At 43.6% G+C, this 19,785-nt stretch overlaps 1 protein-coding gene across 1 annotated transcript in view; it reads right to left on the bottom strand.

Moving 5' to 3' along the window:
- Positions 1-693: 693 nt before the first annotated feature.
- LOC311148069 (signal peptide, CUB and EGF-like domain-containing protein 3) overlaps positions 694-19,785 on the bottom strand; it is a gene marked incomplete at its 5' end in the record, with an annotated part of 110,512 nt that continues 91,420 nt past the window's right edge. Inside the window, 14 exons of the mRNA XM_084184964.1 lie at positions 694-855; positions 1,002-1,081; positions 1,183-1,335; positions 1,694-1,891; positions 2,199-2,360; positions 2,465-2,632; positions 2,750-2,911; positions 3,227-3,430; positions 3,592-3,753; positions 4,083-4,199; positions 4,502-4,597; positions 4,886-4,999; positions 5,132-5,254; positions 14,561-14,677. Of these exons, the coding sequence (XP_084041090.1) occupies positions 703-855; positions 1,002-1,081; positions 1,183-1,335; positions 1,694-1,891; positions 2,199-2,360; positions 2,465-2,632; positions 2,750-2,911; positions 3,227-3,430; positions 3,592-3,753; positions 4,083-4,199; positions 4,502-4,597; positions 4,886-4,999; positions 5,132-5,254; positions 14,561-14,677 (2,009 nt within the window). The 3' untranslated portion in view covers positions 694-702. The remainder of the gene's footprint in view (positions 856-1,001; positions 1,082-1,182; positions 1,336-1,693; positions 1,892-2,198; positions 2,361-2,464; positions 2,633-2,749; positions 2,912-3,226; positions 3,431-3,591; positions 3,754-4,082; positions 4,200-4,501; positions 4,598-4,885; positions 5,000-5,131; positions 5,255-14,560; positions 14,678-19,785) is intronic.

Raw genomic sequence — 19,785 nt, 5'->3', positions numbered from 1 at the left:
TCCTTCTCCTTGAGGATTGCTCATGGAGGATATAGATGTACAAAAGCTTATACATTTATCAAAACAGACTCATCCTGGCATGGTAAGAGTTAAAGCTGGAACTCAAGTGAAAGACTATATATTAAAGCACGTTTACGATAACCCTGTTCCAGCTCAAAACAAATGTGACAAACATATTGCCCTTGTAATATCCTTCTTCCTGTTTGAAATAAATGCCTCTACCATTGTCCATTTTGTCAACAAACAGACAACATGCGTCATCTGAAATACACACACATCCTTCTCATTAGGGATTGCTGTGAAAATGACAGACAAGGCCATCTATGCTATATGATAATAGAAACAAGAATGACGACAACAACAAAGAACGACACAAACATATTGGAGTCGTGATAAATATTCAGAAAGAAGAGATGAGCAAGAAAGCCTGTACTGTACTTTGACTCAAGTTGGTTGGCTTCAGAGACAGCATGGTTTTGGAGAAAATTAAAGGATATAAAACTAAATACTGCAAAACAGATTAAGTTCGACATATGAGACTGCATAGTGAAGTGTGTCGTCAAGCCTACAGTATGAAAAAATAGAAGAAGAAAAAAAAATGTTATTTTTGTCAACTTGTTATAAGTCCTGTGAGAGTTTGGTGTTTGGCCTGTAAGAGGGGGGTGGGGTCTGGTCCTTCAGGGGCGGGGTTTGATGTGGAGACTACTTATATGGTCGCAAGAACGCAGAGACTTTGCTGCTTATGAGGCGCAAGAAGGAGCGCGGCAGCATCTCGCTGAACTCCCGAGGGGTGTACTTGAAGTAGTTGTTTGGGTGGGCCAGCACGTCGAAGAGAGTTTTAATCAGCTTTTTATCCTGATAGGAAGAAGAGAACAACACAGCCCACTTTACTGACAAGTATTCAAGTATTGAAAAGTATTTATTCAGACAATACCTGACTTGAACATGAATATGACCCACTGAGGGATGCAGTAGTATGTATCTTAGCAGCAGGCACTAACCTTTAGGATTTCTTGATGGTTTTCAGAGGAATAGAGTCTTCCATCTCTGACAATGTCCTCTACAAGCTGTTCATAATCCTCTGTGAATGCACAAAAACACGATACAATAAACACCTCAGAATCCGAAGACTTGCCCCCTCTGTTTCGTCAGTGAATGTCTGTGTGGTGGGTGAGAGTTTACCGTCATAGGTGACATAGGGGATCTGGAAGCCTCGGGCACTGTTAGCCTCGTTGGACTTGAAGTTGATCCAGAGTCTGCGGGAGCGGGCGGTGAAGGCTATAGGTCGCTCATACGTCTGACACGTCTCATAGGTTGTGATGGACGTGGCTGACCCTGGAAGAACAGACGAGAGACAGAGAAGATTGACAAAATACTTTGCACATAGGGTATGCAGGCACTCAATCTCAATCTGCTCTTATGATAATTTCCTGAACTTGAAAGCTTCTCAAGTAGACGCCTTAAAAACTAAAACCTTAAAATTGAACTATGTATAGTACAGTATTTGTTGTTTGAGAATGTTCCGTGTTTATTGAAACCTAGATCCAATCTCTATAGAGTGGATTGATATTGTGGAACACCACACTGGGTTGAGAGGAGGCTGGTGACGGGAGGACAGCTCATAATAATGGCTGGAATGTAGTGAATGGAATTATATTAAACACATGGGCTGGGTTATATGAGAGGTGCTTACAATTCTTCCTCATAACCAGTACGTCTCCACACTCGTCCTCTGAGGGCAGGAAGATCTCAGGCACCACCATGAGAATCTTGCGCTTGTTGGGTGGGTTGATGTTCCAGATGCATTCCACATTAGCTGGGTAGTTCCCAGGGTAGTTGGGCGACTCAATGTAACCTGTGAACTCACCCATCTCTCCTCCGCATTCTCGGTCTAACGTACACACACACGCATACACAATATAATACACGTTATTAGTGAATCCATCTGGAGTTTTGGAAAGAAAAAATCCATATTTCTATTTGGCTGGATAGATCAAATAAAAAATTCAATTTGTTAAGTGTGGACCAATTTCCTTTAGGGCAATTTATGCAACCTGTATTTTGAATTTAATATTCATAGAAAAGGTTTGCAAATTAAGGCTCAAGGCTACATTTTTTGAAAGTCCAAAAGGAAAAGTTTTTCTGTCAGAAAATGCATTCTGTATGCAGATAGCAGGTTTATACAATCAGGAACTTACTCTTGCACTGAGAGACACTGGTGGCACCATCAAAGTCTGTAGTGGTGTTACCAGGACAGGTGATGCAGTAGTTCTGTCTGAACTCTGTCTGGTAGCTGCCCAAAGGGCAACGAATACAGCGGTGCACCGTAGTGTTGTAGTAGTGGCCAGGGGAGCACTGAACTGCAGAGAGGAGAGGGACACACACATATTCACTCTTACAAACCAAATCTGAGGTGAAATAATATTGAATCAATGGCACAGATGTGAGGATAATATGAACTGACCTTTGACCTCACAGTCATGGAAGGAGCTGGCCCCCTCCCGCTTGGTGCTCAGCCCCCCTCCGCAGGGGAAGCACAGGGTCCGTCCCAGGTCAGGCTGGTAGGAGCCAAACAGGCATGGCTGGCATGGCTGAAACCCATCACTGGAGAAGTAGCCAGTTGGGCACTGACCTTGATGTAGACAACAGTAACAAGACACTTTCAGTCAGATAGAGAAGTACAGTACACTGTGCTACACTTCACTGAATGGATAATTAGTGCACTCTGCCATCAGGGGTGTGTATGTACCTGCGCAGGAGGAGATGTTGCGAGCCCCGGCAGGTCCATGCCCATCACTGCCTGGGCACAGGTCACAGGCCAGCTGCCCCTCCCTCTCCTGGAAGGTGCCAGGTGGGCACTGGACACAGCGCTCCTGTTCCCCATGGTAGTAAGATCCCGGCAAACATCTGACTGAGAGAATAGCCAGGGGGTCTGGTGAGAGAGCTATACAGTACAGTACACACACTGACACCAAACACTCTTGACTCCAAACTAACACACCAACATCTGGAGATGTTTTTCTATTCAGTACATGAGACTCTAAGAATACATAAGTACACACGAGTCATAAATAGTCATGAGAACTGATGTCAGCTTATGGTTTGTGTCATCACAGGGCCTTGACTGTTTATGCCATCTGTAATATAATAAAATGTTCGTACAGAGTCATGGTCTACATGGTAACTGGTGACAGAGAAAGATGGCTGCCAAACTGGTCTTTCTTACCACATCGTCCGCTGTCCTTCTCCCATCCTGGACCACAGTTCTCGTGGCCTGAGTCGACCTGGGGCAGCTTCTGGGCCACCTCGTACTCCAGCCCAGCCACACGTATCAGGAAACGCTCCTGGTTGATCGACTTCTTCAGGGCCTTGATGTATGTCTTCACCTGCTTCTCCATGCGCTGGCGCAGGCAACTCAGGTTACAGCTCCCTATGGGGGAGAAGGGACAGTACATATGACCAGATCAATCAATGAATCAATGAATTCCTTAAGCAATCAAAAAATGAATCAATCAGTCAATCACAGTGGCAAGGAGGTATATCAAAGCGGACATCTTGTAAATCTCAGTACTGGTGTCCAGACTGATTGACCTGTGGTGTCTCCTGGCTTGACCTCCGCCTCGAGCTCCAGGGTGATGCGTGTCACTTCTTTGTTGGTGGGGTTACGGGCACGACGCCCTTTGGCCTTCTTGGAGGAGTCACATTTGAGGTTGACAAACGTAACCAGGCAGTTACTGCAGGGCTGTCCACTTCCTAGGGGCACATTATTGTAAAACAACATGGTAAATTACTGGGTGTCAACATCAATGCTTGGTCTTTTATGGGTTAGAGTTGGGGTGGTAGCATTGGTCTGTTAGCTGCATATGTTAGACAGATTACTGGCTTCATTGCACATAATCACAGTGAGGGTTACTATGTAGCAAATACACAGAGACCCACTTACCTACAAATTTGCTGTTGAATATGCACACACTGAATATGAGACATACAGAAAAAAAGAATGCACTGTAGTTGAATTGTCAGTTTTTTTGTAAGGCCATCATTACCAAGGTCTGGAATGTAGGCCAGATGTGGCCCCTCACCTGGCCCCAGCGCTCGGCCCCTGTCCTCAGCCCGGCCTGTCAGCTTGGGGTGCAGGTGGCACTTGGCATCTTTGATCTTGAAAGAGGCGGTCTGCTTCACTGGAGGGGCCCCTGTTTCTACAGGCAAACAGAGCAGTGTAGGTGGATGGGTGTAGAGAAGGATCACACTACAACAGAACCATTCAGTCCACAACAGTTGCATATATGCAGTGGCACAGATAGGAACAATATACAAACCCATTGATTCTGACCATAACCCAAACCCTAACCCTAGCTCCAGCCGCAACCCTTACCCTAACCCAAACCCTTACCCTAACCCTAGCTCCAGCCGCAACCCTTACCCTAACCCAAACCCTAACCCTAGCTACATCTGCAACCTTCTACCTAAGTCCTAAGAATGTTTCTGTGGGACACTGTACCTATGCAGCTCGGAGTGCTGCTTGTGTTCAGTCTGGCTGGGGTTTTGCCTCGCAGGATGGGGATGCCACAGCTCATTGTATAGCTGCTGTCAGATTCTGCAAATGATCAAACATAGTTACAGCTTCAGTCAGAAGTCATTTAAATCAATAGCACACAATGTCTGAGATAAAAACTGTAAGAATGTGTATTAACGCTGATATTTTATATGGACGTAGTCCCCTGTAGCTTAGTTGGTAGAGCATGGCGCTTGCAACGCCAGGGTTGTGGGTTCGTTTCCCATGGGGGGCCAGTATGAAAATGTATGCACTCACTAACTGTAAGTCGCTCTGGATAAGAGTGTCTGCTAAATGACTAAAATGTAAATGTAAAATGGATGTCTCTACCTGCCAGATAGTGAGCCTTGGAGGAGCAGGTGAGGGAGCAGCTCTCTTTCTTGCCTGTTTTACTGCAGGTCAGAGTGGTCTTTGGAGCTAGGCCAGGCAGACATTTCATCAGCTCTGGATGAACACAAAAACAACATCACAATCATACACTACTCCTCAATTACACCATCCTTTCAATTACTTTGGAACCAAACCATAATGTGTGTTTCTATGTTCTGACCACCGGGTGGTGGTGTTGTTACATACCAATGCAGTCCTTCCTATTCCAGTGTAGCTTGTATCCAGGTGGACAAGTACACTCATAGCTGCCCTGAGTGTTGACACAGCCATATTTACAGCCACCGCGGTTTATACTGCACTCATCAATATCTGCAGAGGACAACGGACAGTTATGACCACTCACTGATTCACTCACTGACTCACTCACTGACTCACTCACTCATTCACTCACTCACTCACCCACTCACCCACTCACCCACTCACTCACTCACTCACTCACTCACTCACTCACTCACTCACTCACTCACTCACTCACTCAGTAAACCTGGTTGCATGAGAAGAAATAGCATCAATATAACTGATCAAACATGAAAGATGAGAGAGTAATCGAAAGAAACAAAAGAGAATGTGTTCTGACAGCTGCACATGAACAGAGTTTCTGACAGCTGCACATGAACAGAGTTTCTGACAGCTGCACATGAACAGAGTTTCTGACAGCTGCACATGAACAGAGTTTCTGACAGCTGCACATGAACAGAGTTTCTGACAGCTGCACATGAACAGAGTTTCTGACAGCTGCAAATGAACAGAGTTTATGTGAGGTCAGTTCTACTGTCAGTGATCACTTCTACAAAAGATTAATGTGTGTTTTGGTAAACTGGGCTGATTTCTCATTTGAAGTCTAATCCAGGACGTGATATCACTTTGGTCGGAACTTCTCTTCCCCCCAAAGTTCTCTCTCTTTGGGAAGAAGAACACTTGGAGGGACTTTACAGAGCCAGAGAGGAGTAAATGATAATCACTTTTTCACACACATAAACCAAAACCACTCAAACAATACAGGAACCAGATGGATATTGCCTAGGAACAGACAGAAAATGACTTAATTTGTGTGATGAGGGGGACAAGGATGAGGAGGACAAGGCAAGGCGGTGTGGCTCGGGGCTGAGGATGAGGAGGACAAGGCAAGGCGGTGTGGCTCGGGGCTGAGGATGAGGAGGACAAGGCAAGGCGGTGTGGCTCGGGGCTGTGCCCAGCCAGGCTTAGTGACAGAGTCACCAGGAGAGAAACACAGATAATGACAGTGTTTGATGATGTGGCCTGCTGATAGAATATTGATTAGCTTGATTATTCAGCGTGAATAAAAACAGTCTGCGAGCCTCCACTGCTCTCTCCCACGATGGAGATGATGACTTCATCAAGAGTGTTTGGCTAGGATTGTGTTGCCACAAAGCAAAGGAGATGCATCTGTCTGTCAAACTGCTTGTCTGAAGAAGTCTGACCTTCACCTTGAGAGAGAGAGAGAGAGAGAGAGAGAGAGAGAGAGAGAGAGAGAGAGAGAGAGAGAAATAGAGAGAGTGAGAGAGAGAGAGAGCAAGAGAGAGAGAGAGAGAGAGAGAGAGGTCCCATCCACCAAACTACCAGGTGTGAAACAGGGAAGGGACTCAGGGGGTATGCAAATTTGGTATAGAGCAGACCTAACTCACAATTAAATTAATCAAAACAGGAACATTTTACATTTGGCTAGAAATTTTAAAGGAAATGACCTCAACAGAGAAAAATGCCCTCCTGTGTGCTACCTATATCCCCCCACTAGAATCCCCATACTTTAATGAAGACAGCTTCTCCATCCTGGAGGGGGAAATCAATCATTTCCAGACCCAGGGACATGTACTAGTCTGTGGCGACCTAAATGCCATAACTGGACAAGAACCTGACACCCTCAGCACACAGGGGGACAAACACCTACCTGGAGGTCACAGCATTCCCTCCCCCATATGCCCCCCTAGGCACAACTATGACAACATAACCAACAAAAACGGGTCACAACCCCTGCAGTCTCTCAGAGCATTCACAGTCAGCCCACTGACACCCCTATCACACCACAGCAAAATCACAGTCAGCCCACTGACACCCCTATCACACCACAGCAAAATCACAGTCAGCCCACTGACATCCCTTTCACACCACAGCAAAATCACAGTCAGCCCACTGACACCCCTATCACACCACAGCAAAATCACAGTCAGCCCACTGACACCCCTATCACACCACAGCAAAATCACAGTCAGCCCACTGACACCCCTATCACACCACAGCAAAATCACAGTCAGTCCACTGACACCCCTATCACACCACAGAAAAATCACAGTCAGCCCACTGACAGCCCTATCACACCACAGCAAAATCACAGTCAGCCCACTGACAGCCCTATCACACCACAGCAACATCACAGTCAGCCCACTGACACCCCTATCACACCACAGCAAAATCACAGTCAGCCCACTGACACCCCTATCACACCACAGCAAAATCACAGTCAGTCCACTGACACCCCTATCACACCACAGAAAAATCACAGTCAGCCCACTGACACCCCTATCACACCACAGCAAAATCACAGTCAGCCCACTGACACCCCTATCACACCACAGCAAAATCACAGTCAGCCTACTGACACCCCTATCACACCACAGCAAAATCACAGTCAGCCCACTGACACCCCTATCACACCACAGCAAAATCACAGTCAGCCCACTGACACCCCTATCACACCACAGCAAAATCACAGTCTACTTGAACAGAGCAATACTCAATCATGAGGCATCAAAGCCAAAGGAATTGAATAATATTAAGAAATGCTATAGATGGAAGGAAAGTAGTGTCGAAACCTACCAAAAAACAATTAGGCTACAACAAATTCAATCCCTTTTAGACAACTTCCTGGACAAAACGTTCCACTGTAATAGTGAAGGTGTAAACTTGCCAGTAGAAAACCTAAACAGTATATTTGACCTCTCAGCTTCCCTATCAAATCTAAAAATCTCTAACAGAAAACAGAAGAAAAGTAACAACAATGACAAATGGTTTGATGAAGAATGCAAAAATCTAAGAAAGAAATTGAGAAAACTATCCAACCAAAAACATAGAGACCCAGAAAACCTGAGCCTACGCCTTCTCTATGGTGAATCACTAAAACAATACAGAAATACACTATGGAAAAAGAAGGAACAGCATGTCAGAAATCAGCTCAATGTAATTGAAGAATCCCTAGACTCTAACCACTTCTGGGAAAATTGGAAAACACTAAACAAACAACAACACGAAGAGCTATCTATCCAAAACGGAGAAACCACTTCTCCAGTCTTTTTGGCCCTATAACAAAGAACAAACAGCAAAGAGATATACATGATCAAATGCAAATCTTCAAGTCAACTATTAAAGACTACCAGAACCCACTGGATTCTCCAATTACATTGAATGAACTACAGGACGAAATACAAACCCTCCAACCCAAAAAGGCCTGTGGTGTTGATGGTACCCTCAATGAAATGATAAAATATACAGACCACAAATTCCAATTGGCTATACTAAACTCTTTAACATCATCCTCAGCTCTGGCATCTTCCCCAATATTTGGAACCAAGGACTGATCACGCCAATCCACAAAAGTGGAGACAAATTTGACTCCAATAACTACCGTGGGATATGCGTCAACAGCAACCTTGGGAAAATCCTCTGCATTATCATTAACAGCAGACTAGTTCATTTCCTCAGTGAAAACAATGTACTGAGCAAATGTCAAATTGGCTTTTTACCAAATTACCGTACGACAGACCACGTATTCACCCTGCACACCCTAATTGACAAACAAACCAAAACAAAGGCAAATTCTTCTCATGCTTTGTTGATTTCAAAAAAGCTTTTGACTCAATTTGGCATGAGGGTCTACTATACAAATTGATGGAAAGTGGCGTTGGAGGAAAAACATACGACATTATAAAATCCATGTACACAAACAACAAGTGTGTGGATAGAATTGGCAAAAAACACACACATTTCTTTCCACAGGGCCGTGGGGTGAGACAGGGATGCAGTTTAAGCCCCACCCTCTTCAACATATATATCAACGAATTGGCGAGGGCATTAGAACAGTCTGCAGCACCCACCCGGCCTCACCCTACTAGAATCTGAAGTAAAATGTCTAATGTTTGCTGATGATCTGGTGCTTCTGTCACCAACCAAGGAGGGCCTATAGCAGCACCTAGATATTCTGCACAGATTCTGCCAGACCTTGGCCCTGACAGTAAATCTCAGTAAGACAAAAATAATGGTGTTCCAAAAAAGGTGCAGTTGCCAGGACCACAAATACAAATTCCATCTAGACACCATTGCCCTAGAGCACACAAAAATTATACATACCTCGGCCTAAACATCAGCGCCACAGGTAACTTCCACAAAGCTGTGAACGATCTGAGAGACAAGGCAAGAAGGGCCTTCTATGCCATCAAAAGGAACAACAAATTTGACATACCAATTAGGATCTGGCTAAAAATACTTAAAAAATGGCCCTTTATGGTTATGAGGTCTGTGGTCCGCTCACCAACCAAGAATTCACAAAATGGGACAAACACCAAATTGAGACTCTGCATGCAGAATTCTGCAAAAATATCCTCTGTGTACAACGAAAAACACCAAATAATGCATGCAGAACAGAATTAGACCGATACCCGCTAATTATCAAAATCCTGAAAAGAGCTGTTAAATTCTATAACCACATAAAAGGAAGCGATTCCCAAACCTTCCATAACAAAGCCATCACTTACAGAGAGATGAACTTGGAGAAGAGTCCCCTAAGCAAGCTGGTCCTGGGGCTCTGTTCACAAACACAAACAGACCCCACAGAGCCCCAGGACAACAACACAATTAGACCCAACCAAATCATGAGAAAACAAAAAGAGAATTACTTGACACATTGGAAAGAATTAACAAAAAAACAGAGCAAACTAGAATGCTATTTGGCCCTAAACAGAGAGTACACAGTGGCAGAATACCTGACCACTGTGACTGACCCAAACTTAAGGAAAGCACAGACTCAGTGAGCATAGCCTTGCTATTGAGAAAGGCTGCCGTAGGCAGACCTGGCTCTCAAGAGAAGACAGGCTACGTACACACTGCCCACAAAATGAGGTGGAAACTGAGCTGCACTTCCTAACCTCCTGCCAAATGTATGACCATATTAGAGACACACATTTCCCTCAGATTACACAGATCCACAAAGAATTTGAAAACAAACCCAATTTTGATAAACTCCCTTATCTACTGGGTGAAATACCACAGTGTGCCACCACAGCAGCAAGATTTGTGATCTGTTGCCACAAGAAAAGGGCAACCGGTGAAGAACAAACACCATTGTAAATACAACCCATATTTATGTTTATTTATTTTCCCATTTGTACTTTAACTATTTGCACATTGTGACAACACTGTACAGTGGGGAAAAAAAGTATTTAGTCAGCCACCAATTGTGCAAGTTCTCCCACTTAAAAGGATGAAAGAGGCCTGTAATTTTCATCATAGGTACACGTCAACTATGACAGACAAAATGAGAAAAAAAAATCCAGAAAATCACATTGTAGGATTTTTAATGAATTGATTTGCAAATTATGGTGGAAAATAAGTATTTGGTCAATAACAAAAGTTTCTCAATACTTTGTTATATACCCTTTGTTGGCAATGACACAGGTCAAACGTTTTCTGTAAGTCTTCACAAGGTTTTCACACACTGTTGCTGGTATTTTGGCCCATTCCTCCATGCAGATCTCCTCTAGAGCAGTGATGTTTTGGGGCTGTCGCTGGGCAACACAGACTTTCAACTCCCTCCAAAGATTTTCTATGGGGTTGAGATCTGGAGACTGGCTAGGCCACTCCAGGACCTTGAAATGCTTCTTACGAAGCCACTCCTTCGTTGCCCAGGCGGTGTGTTTGGGATCATTGTCATGCTGAAAGACCCAGCCACATTTCATCTTCAATGCCCTTGCTGATGGAAGGAGGTTTTCACTCAAAATCTCACGATACATGGCCCCATTCATTCTTTCCTTTACACAGATCAGTCGTCCTGGTCCCTTTGCAGAAAAACAGTTTTTACCAAAAAGTTATATTTTGGTTTCATCTGACCATATGACATTCTCCCAATCCTCTTCTGGATCATCCAAATGCACTCTAGCAAACTTCAGACAGGCCTGGACATGTACTGGCTTAAGCAGGGGGACACATCTGGCACTGCAGGATTTGAGTCCCTGGCGACGTAGTGTGTTACTGATGGTAGGCTTTGTTACTTTGGTCCCAGCTCTCTGCAGGTCATTCACTAGGTCCCCCCGTGTGGTTCTGGGATTTTTGCTCACCGTTCTTGTGATCATTTTGACCCCACGGGGTGAGATCTTGTGTGGAGCCCCAGATCGAGGGAGATTATCAGTGGTCTTGTATGTCTTCCATTTCCTAATAATTGCTCCCACAGTTGATTTCTTCAAACCAAGCTGCTTATCTATTGCAGATTCAGTCTTCCCAGCCTGGTGCAGGTCTACAATTTTGTTTCTGGTGTCCTTTGACAGCTCTTTGGTCTTGGCCATAGTGGAGTTTGGAGTGTGACTGTTTGAGGTTGTGGACAGGTGTCTTTTATACTGATAACAAGTTCAAGCAGGTGCCATTAATATAGGTAACGAGTGGAGGACAGAGGAGCCTCTTAAAGAAGAAGTTACAGGTCTGTGAGAGCCAGAAATCTTGCTTGTTTGTAGGTGACCAAATACTTATTTTCCACCATAATTTGCAAATAAATTCATTAAAAATCCTACAATGTGATTTTCTGGATTTTTTTTTCTCAATTTGTCTGTCATAGTTGACGTGTACCTATGATGAAAATTACAGGCCTTTCTCATCTTTTTAAGTGGGAGAACTTGCACAATTGGTGGCTGACTAAATACTTTTTTTCCCCACTGTATATATACATAATATGACATTTGAAATGTCTTTATTCTTTTGGAACTTCTGAGTGTAATGTTTACTGTTAATATTTATTGTTTATTTCACTTTTGTTTATTATCTACTTCACTTGCTTTGGTAATGTTAACATATGTTTCCCATGCCAATAGTGCCCTTAAATTGAATTGAATTGAATTGAATTGAAATTGAGAGAGAGAGGAGAAAAGGGATTGACTGCCAACCAAGTGTTTTTCTATTTTTCTTCTCAAGTTTGAAATGTGAAAAGACTTTGAGTAAAACTTTGTCAACCCCTCTCTAGAGCTAGCTCTGTCTGTTTTTGTTTTTGTTTGCACACAGGAAATCAACTCATTTATCCCAGAGGCCAATGTGGGATGGGATCATAAGAAGGGAGAGTCAAAGAGAGAGAAGAAAAATACTTTCAACTTGACATGAATGCTGACCTCATGCATCATTATTGTCTGTGGCTGCTATCATCCGCTAGTGTCAAAGGCATTACTCCAACTCCAGGGGGAACAAAAAGAAACATGAAAATGAGCTAGCTTACCCGCCGGCACTTGCTTTCTTCAATAGGCATCAATACCTGTCATCTCCCCGGCACGCAGACACACATTCTTCTGCCCCAGACTCCGGTGAGACTGAGAGGCTGTAGAATAGGCTAATCACAGTTTGACTGTGAAAGTCAACAGTAAACAGAGGGCACCATGTCTGTAGAGCATAGATCTAGGGCTGTTGGCTAGAACGGGGTACGTTGTCTTCTTAAGTCTACTCAATAATCAAGTGATTGTAACCAAGTCAAATAGAACACATATATAAGTTGTATTCTAATGATCAAATATCAACTTGGTTTTATATAAACAACATATTGATTCATTCAGATGGAATAATCAGACAGTAACATCTACTCTATACCTCATATCATGCCTCTCTCACTTTAACGCCACAGTGTAACTCTACCATGTGGTTTTCCTAATGTCTCAGTCAGGGTAGTCTCTCAGATGTCAGCGGAAGCCAGTGATGACAGGCCTCCACACTTTCCTTGGCAGCAGGTCACTGACCTAATAGGGGTTGTTTAGGGTGAGCCCATTGTTAAGCACTGAGCAGCAGTCTCTGGAGTGTTTGGCAGCTATATTTCAACTGATAAGCTACAGCGGGGAATAACACAACCTTGGTTACTGCTGTGGAAGAGGAGGTGCAGGGAAAGCAACATAAATCTCAGGGTTATCTAACAGTTCCGACAGTATAGACTAGAAGAGGGAGGGGAGAGACATTCATCACCAGCAGGACTTCTCTAGAATGGCACACAGATGCACACACAGCTCTTACGCCAGGCAACTATTCTGCCCTCTCATTCATTCCTGGAAATATGCTATCATAACATTCCCGCATTGGTAGACCTGTCAAAATGAACAAGAATGGAGAATAAATAATTGCAAAGCTATTTGTTTTGTGCGTGTACATAGTCTGTCTCTCTGTCTCTCTCTCTCTCTTTGTCTCTCGCTCTCTCTCTCTCTCTCTCTCTCTCTCTCTCTCTCTCTCTCTGTCTCGCTCTCTCTCTCCTCTCGCTGTATCTCTGTCTCTCTCTCTCTCTCCCTCTCCCTCTCTCTCACTGTCTCTCTCTCTCTGTCTCTCTCCCTCTCTTTGTCTCTCTCTTTCTCTTTCTCTCTCTCTCTCTCTCTCTCTCTCTCTCTCTCTCTCTCTCTCTCTCTCACTGTCTCTCTCTCTCTATCTCTCTCTCTCCTCTCTCTCTGTCTCTCTGTCTCTCTCGCTCTCTCTCTCTCACTGTCTCTCCTCTCTCTCTGTTTCTCTCTCTCTCTCTGTCTCTCTCTCCTCTCTCTCTCTCTCGCTCTCACTGTCTCTCTCTCTCTGTCTCTCTCTCTCTGTCTCTCTCTCACTGTCTCACCCTCTCTTTTTCTCTCTCCTCTCTCTCTCACTCTCTCCCCCGCTCTCTTTCTCTCTCTCTGTCTCTCTCTCTGTCTCTCTCTCTGTCTCTCTCTCTCTCATCTCTCTCTTTCTCCTCTCTCTGTCTCTCTGTCTCTCTGTCTCTCTCTCTCTCTCTCTCTCTCTCTCTCTCTCTCTCTCTCTCTCTCTCTCTCTCTCTCTCTCTATCTCTATCTCTCTCACTCTCACTCTCTATGTCCTACACCTCCTCTGAGAGACCCTCCTCTGAGAAGTCTCTGGAGACAGCATCAGATTCAGACTCGTGATACACAGACCATCAAAGGGCAGCTGAAACAGCCTGATGTGCTCAAACGGGTCCCTCTCTCTCTCTGCACTGCAGATCTGGCACACAACAGCCGCCTGGAACACGAGACTGCCTCCTCTACCACACTGGAATAGATCAACTTTACCTCAACTTTACCACAGCATCAAGCACATACCTCTTATAATAATTGTTTGTTTTAGTGCAACAGGTGGAGTCATGTGTGCTACTGTGTACTACTCATGTCACTAAATCAAGGCTAAATCAGTCTTCCTCCAACTTGGGATTGCTAGCATTAGACTGACTGGTCTGGTGAGCAATATGGGCTAGGGAGCCATACAAACAGACTACACAAAATGCTAATTAATATTCAAGTTACAAGGGATAACTTAGCAGGCAAGTCTAGAGAAAGTGTGGTGGACTGGGTGAGTAATGGTGTACAGAGACCTGGAGAGGGGGGATAAGTGTCACCTTACCGCCACAATGTGCCAGACCGTAGAGAACATAGCCTTTATGACAGAAGCACTGGAAGCTGCCGGGGGAGTTGACACAGGAATGGTCACACGCCCGGTCAAAAGAACACTCGTCAATGTCTGGGAACAGAAGGAACATAGAGAGACATAGGTATGAATTCACATCATTCACTTACACAACTTCTTAAAACTCATTTAAGATTTTATAATGGGAAGAAAAATCTATTTATGACAGCTTGGATTAGTAATAAATTGCAATGCGACCTGGCAAATATCAAACAGTTTAAAAAAAATTGAAAATCATTTTGTTTGGTATGAGACATTGGTTAACAGTCTGAGCAGGAGTCTGAGCAGGAGTCTCCTACTGATAACAGACAGGAGCTTTGGACCATTTTTCAATTCCCAAACTACCTGTCGATCATTTCCCCATATCACTGTTTCGTCCACTAAAAAATAACGATTTAATGAACATTCCGTCTAGCTCACTCTCTCGCAGATTTCTCATTATTTTGTTCTGAAGCCAATTGGAAATAATTTAAGCAGTCCTGTAACTTAAGAGCAGAGAGTCATGAATATGTCTGTCTAAAGGAAATAGCCCATACCTCTCCAGCCATCTTCCCTGACCCTGACCCCCAGCACTGCATTGTTACTTGCTCTATGCTTAGTCCCTGCTTGTCTTTATCAGATGAATGAAACACCACTGGACTCATACATGTAACTCTGATATCACTCTCCATGCCTGTGAATACAATGGAGCTGAGACCATTAACATAATACAAGAAGTAAGGTGGAGGACATTTGGGTTCAGGAGCCTACCGTCCAATGTTTAAATGACAGCAATTACCAGTGTTGGGGAAGCTACTCTGAAATCATAGTTTACCAAACTACACTGAACAAAAATATAAATGCAACATGTAAAGTGTTGGTCCCATGTTTCATGAGCTGAAATAAAAGATCCCAGAAATTTTCAAGAAAACGTATTTCTCTCTTTGAGGGAGCGTGGAATTGGCATGCTGACTGCAGGAATGTCCACCAGATCTGTTGCCAGAGAATGTAATGTTTATTTTTTTACAATAAGCCGCCTCCAACGTCGTTTTAGAGAATTTGGCAGAAAGTCCAACCGGCCTCATAACTGTAGACCACATGTATGGCGTCATATGGGCGAGCGGTTTGCTGATATCAACGTTGTGAACAGAGTGCCCCATGGTGGCGGTACGGTTATGGTATGGGCAGGCATAAGCTACGGACAACGAACACAATGGCATTTTATCGATGGCAATTTGAACGCACAGAGATACCGTGATGAGATCCTGAGGCCCATTGTCGTGCCATTCATCCGCCGCCATTACCTCATGTTTCAGCATGATAATGCACGGCCCCATGTTACAATTCCTGGAAGCTGAAATTGTCCCAGGCCTGCATACTCACTAGACATGACACCCATTGAGCATGTTTGGGATGCTCTGGATCGACGTGTACGACTGTGTGTTCCAGTTCCCGCCAATATCCAGCAACTTCGCACAGCCATTGAAGAGGAGTGGGACAACATTCCACAGGCCACAATCAACAGCCTGATCAACTCTATGCGAAGGAGATGTGTTGCGCTGCATGACACAAATGGTGGTCACACCAGATACTGACTGATTTTCTGATCCACACCCCTACTCTTTTTGTTGCGTTTATATTTTTGTTCAGTATAACAGTTACTTAACACTAGAATGTAATTGAAATGACGTGGAAACAACGTTGATTCAACCAGTGTGTGCCCAGTGGGAAGCTACTTCGGGAAAAATTATCATATCTAAAATGTCATAGACTACAAATTGCAAGAACAGACAACTCTGGGGTCAGGTGTTAACAGAATGTGTAATTTAGCCTATTAAACACAAAAACAATGTTTCAAATGAGAATTAGGCAGGACTGATACCGAAAAATAAAGAAAAATATAGCCTATTTTCTTCTCTTTTTGTAAAACGAGTAGTGTAGTTCCAGTAGTTAGCTACACCGCTACATGGCAAACAAGTAATTAACTACTGAAAACAACATTTTAATTTAGTTCAACTACCACCAAATGTAGTTTACATTTTAGTAGACACTTTTATCCATAGCAACTTACAGGAGCAATTAGGGTTAAGTGCCTTGCTCAAGGGCACATCGACAGATTATTCACCTAGTCGACTTGAACCAGCAACATATTTTTGCTAGGCTACCTGTCACCCCAGATTAATTACTAGTTGAACTACATATAGTTCACTATTCCCCAACACTGGCAATTACGCATGTCAAGTCCAGACAGCATCTACATAGATGAGATCTGGAAACTGGAGAGAGAGAGAGAGCTGGGAACCGGGGCCTAGTTACATCTTTACTGGATATTTAATTGGCTAAATTAAAAATGATAGAAAAGGAAGGGAGGTTCCCAAGCATATCATAGTTTATATTCTCCCCATCCTGAACTTTGTCTTTGCTCTGAGGCACTGTAAGCCCAACACCAAAAGGATGATAATGGTTTTATAGTATACATTACATGGCAATTATTGGAATACTGCTAAAGCTTAAAAAAATATACTGGGTTTCCAAGAACCAGAATTAAGATCTTAATAACTTTGTCAGCTGCAATATATTATTTCTCTTTTAACCTTTAGCACAGTGGACTTCCCCAAATGTTAACACATGAGGCGTAATCCCTTATACCATTGAACTCTTGAGAGAGAAGTTTACTATTTATACTGAACAAAAATATACACGCAACATGTAAAGTGTGGGTCATGTTTCATGAGCTGAAATAAAAGATCCCAGAGATGTTCCATACACACAAAAAGCTTATTTCTCTCAAATTTTGTGCACAAATTTGTTTACATCCCTGTTAGTGAGCATTTATCCTTTGCCAAGATAATCCATTCACCTGACAGGTGTGGCATATCAAGAAGCTGATTAAACAGCATGATCATTACACAGGTGCACCTTGTGCTGGGGACAATAAAAGGCCACTCTAAAATGTGCAGTTTTGTCACAAAACACAATGCTACAGATGTCTCAAGTTTTGTTGTAGCGTGCAATTGACATGCTGACTGCAGGAATGTCCACCAGAGCTGTTGCCAGAGAATTTAATGTTCATTTCTCTACCATTAGCCGCCTCCAACATCGTTTTAGAGAATTTGGCAGTACGTCCAACCGGCCTCACAACCACAGACCACCTGTAACCATGCCAGCCCAGGAACTCCACATCCGGCTTTTTCACCTGCGGGATCGTCTGAGACCAGCCACCCTGACAGCCACCCAATACTGAAGAGTATTTCTCTGTAATGAAGCCCTTTTGTGGGGAAAAATATCATTGTTATTGGCTGGGCCTGGCTCCCCAGTGGGTGGGCATGGCTCCCAAGTGGGTGGGCCTATACCCTCCCAGGTCCACCCATGGCTGCGCCCCTGCCCAGTCATTTGAAATCCATAAATTAGGGCCTAATTTATTTATTTTTATTGACTGATTTCCATATATGAACTGTAATGCAGTAAAATCGTTGAAATTGTTGCATGTTGCGTTTATATTTTTGTTCAGTATAATTTAGTCTAAGGATGCATCACAGACACAGCCAAGGAGTGTTCTACTTGGCAAGCCTCTTGTGAGAACACCTCCAACCAAAGAAGTGGGCTTGGGTTGAGATTAAACGGCCATTAAGTGATCCGTTTTCAAAAGAGTAGACAGGGAGTCTTCAGTGCTTCGGGAGGAACACAGGGTGATGTCGAACATTTCAAAAGCCCCTAAAAGCCTTTTATTACCACAATTTGGCATAAAGAGTAGATATTCTTCCAGGTAAAGAATTGGAAGTGATCTCCACTTTATGTTCACATTGTGAAGTTTCTTTCACAATATCTTGAATGGAATCATATTTCTGTTTAACACTGGGCCACTGAGAAATAGAGATGCTTTTCATGTATTACCACATTGGTTTATTCTTATGGGGCTCAGTAGAGCTTAAAGGGGCAGTGCAGTTAAAAAATAGAATATATATATATTTTTTGTAATGATATTTCCACACTGTGAGGTCTGAATAACACTCAGAAATTGTGAAAATTTGGATAATGCCCTTATTAATATCAATCTGTTCAGGTGGCAAAAGGAGGCTCAGGGAAATAAATTATAAAAATATATATTTTTAGTTATTTTCATTAAATAAAAACACACAGTGATTTATTAGTCATACAGTGATGATTTAAAAAATACAGTGGTGATTAAATGTTTTATTTATTTAAAATTAAACTTTTACTTAGCTCTCAACTCGAATGTCAAAAATAGAAATGAACTGGCATCTAAATGGCATCATTTGTTTTGTTTGAAGGAACTCCTCTGGGATATTGGGATGCTAGCTACCATCTCAGGACTGGGGTTGACTGGGGACATTGTACTGCACTGTACAAAGCAAGGGATGGGCTTGGATGTTTCAGGATGCCTGGGACTATGGTCGTTGTTTACCAGCAGGTAAGGTGAGGTATGCAGTGGTTGGCAGGGCTTGAGGCCCATGGTGTACGTGCAAGGGGCCACAGGACCAGAGATGAGGAACACACTGAAGCAACAGTGGCTGCTGTTTTTGAACACAACACAGGCAGAAACCCCCTTGCTTGCTCCCTCAATCTGAACAATCTCACATTTCTGTAAGTGTGTTATTTATGGGGTGCCAGGCATATCGCACCTACTGCAGAAGATAAAAAAAGAAAGAAAAAAAGAAGGCCACAGGTTTCTTCCGCCAATCCTCCTCCGTAGCAGCAATTACGCTGACTCACGCTGTGCCAAACTGGCCTACGAATCACCCCACCACCTCCTCTTCCCCCCTCAGTTACACAAAATAACAATCCTTCAGAGCAAATAAATGTTACAATAATAGAATGGTGAAACAATGCCTGGCCGAGGCTGTTTACACAGAGTAGATAAGGCCTTTATCAGTGATGCTCCTCCTGGGGGAGACCTAGTAGGATCTGATACGGGAACTCCGACAATGCCCTCATAGGGTTTAGCAGGGGATGAGGGGAGGGTAGGGGGGTGGAAGGGTCGAGGAATGCCTCCAGGCCCTAGACAGGGCCAGACATGTCGCGTCTTGAATGATGGGCCGTGGGCCGCTGACAGCTGGGAAACACAGTGGCAGTTCAAAGCAAGATAAATGTGGTTGTAGAGTTCAGTTTATACATCCCAACACCTTACTATACACTTTGTGTACTGTAGTAGGTTCTTCTTT

This window comes from Coregonus lavaretus (genome assembly GCF_964263955.1).
Source record: "Coregonus lavaretus genome assembly, chromosome: 20".
NCBI lineage: Eukaryota > Metazoa > Chordata > Actinopteri > Salmoniformes > Salmonidae > Coregonus > Coregonus lavaretus.
Note: the sequence above shows the minus strand (reverse complement) of the source record. Positions and strands in the feature narration are given on the sequence as shown.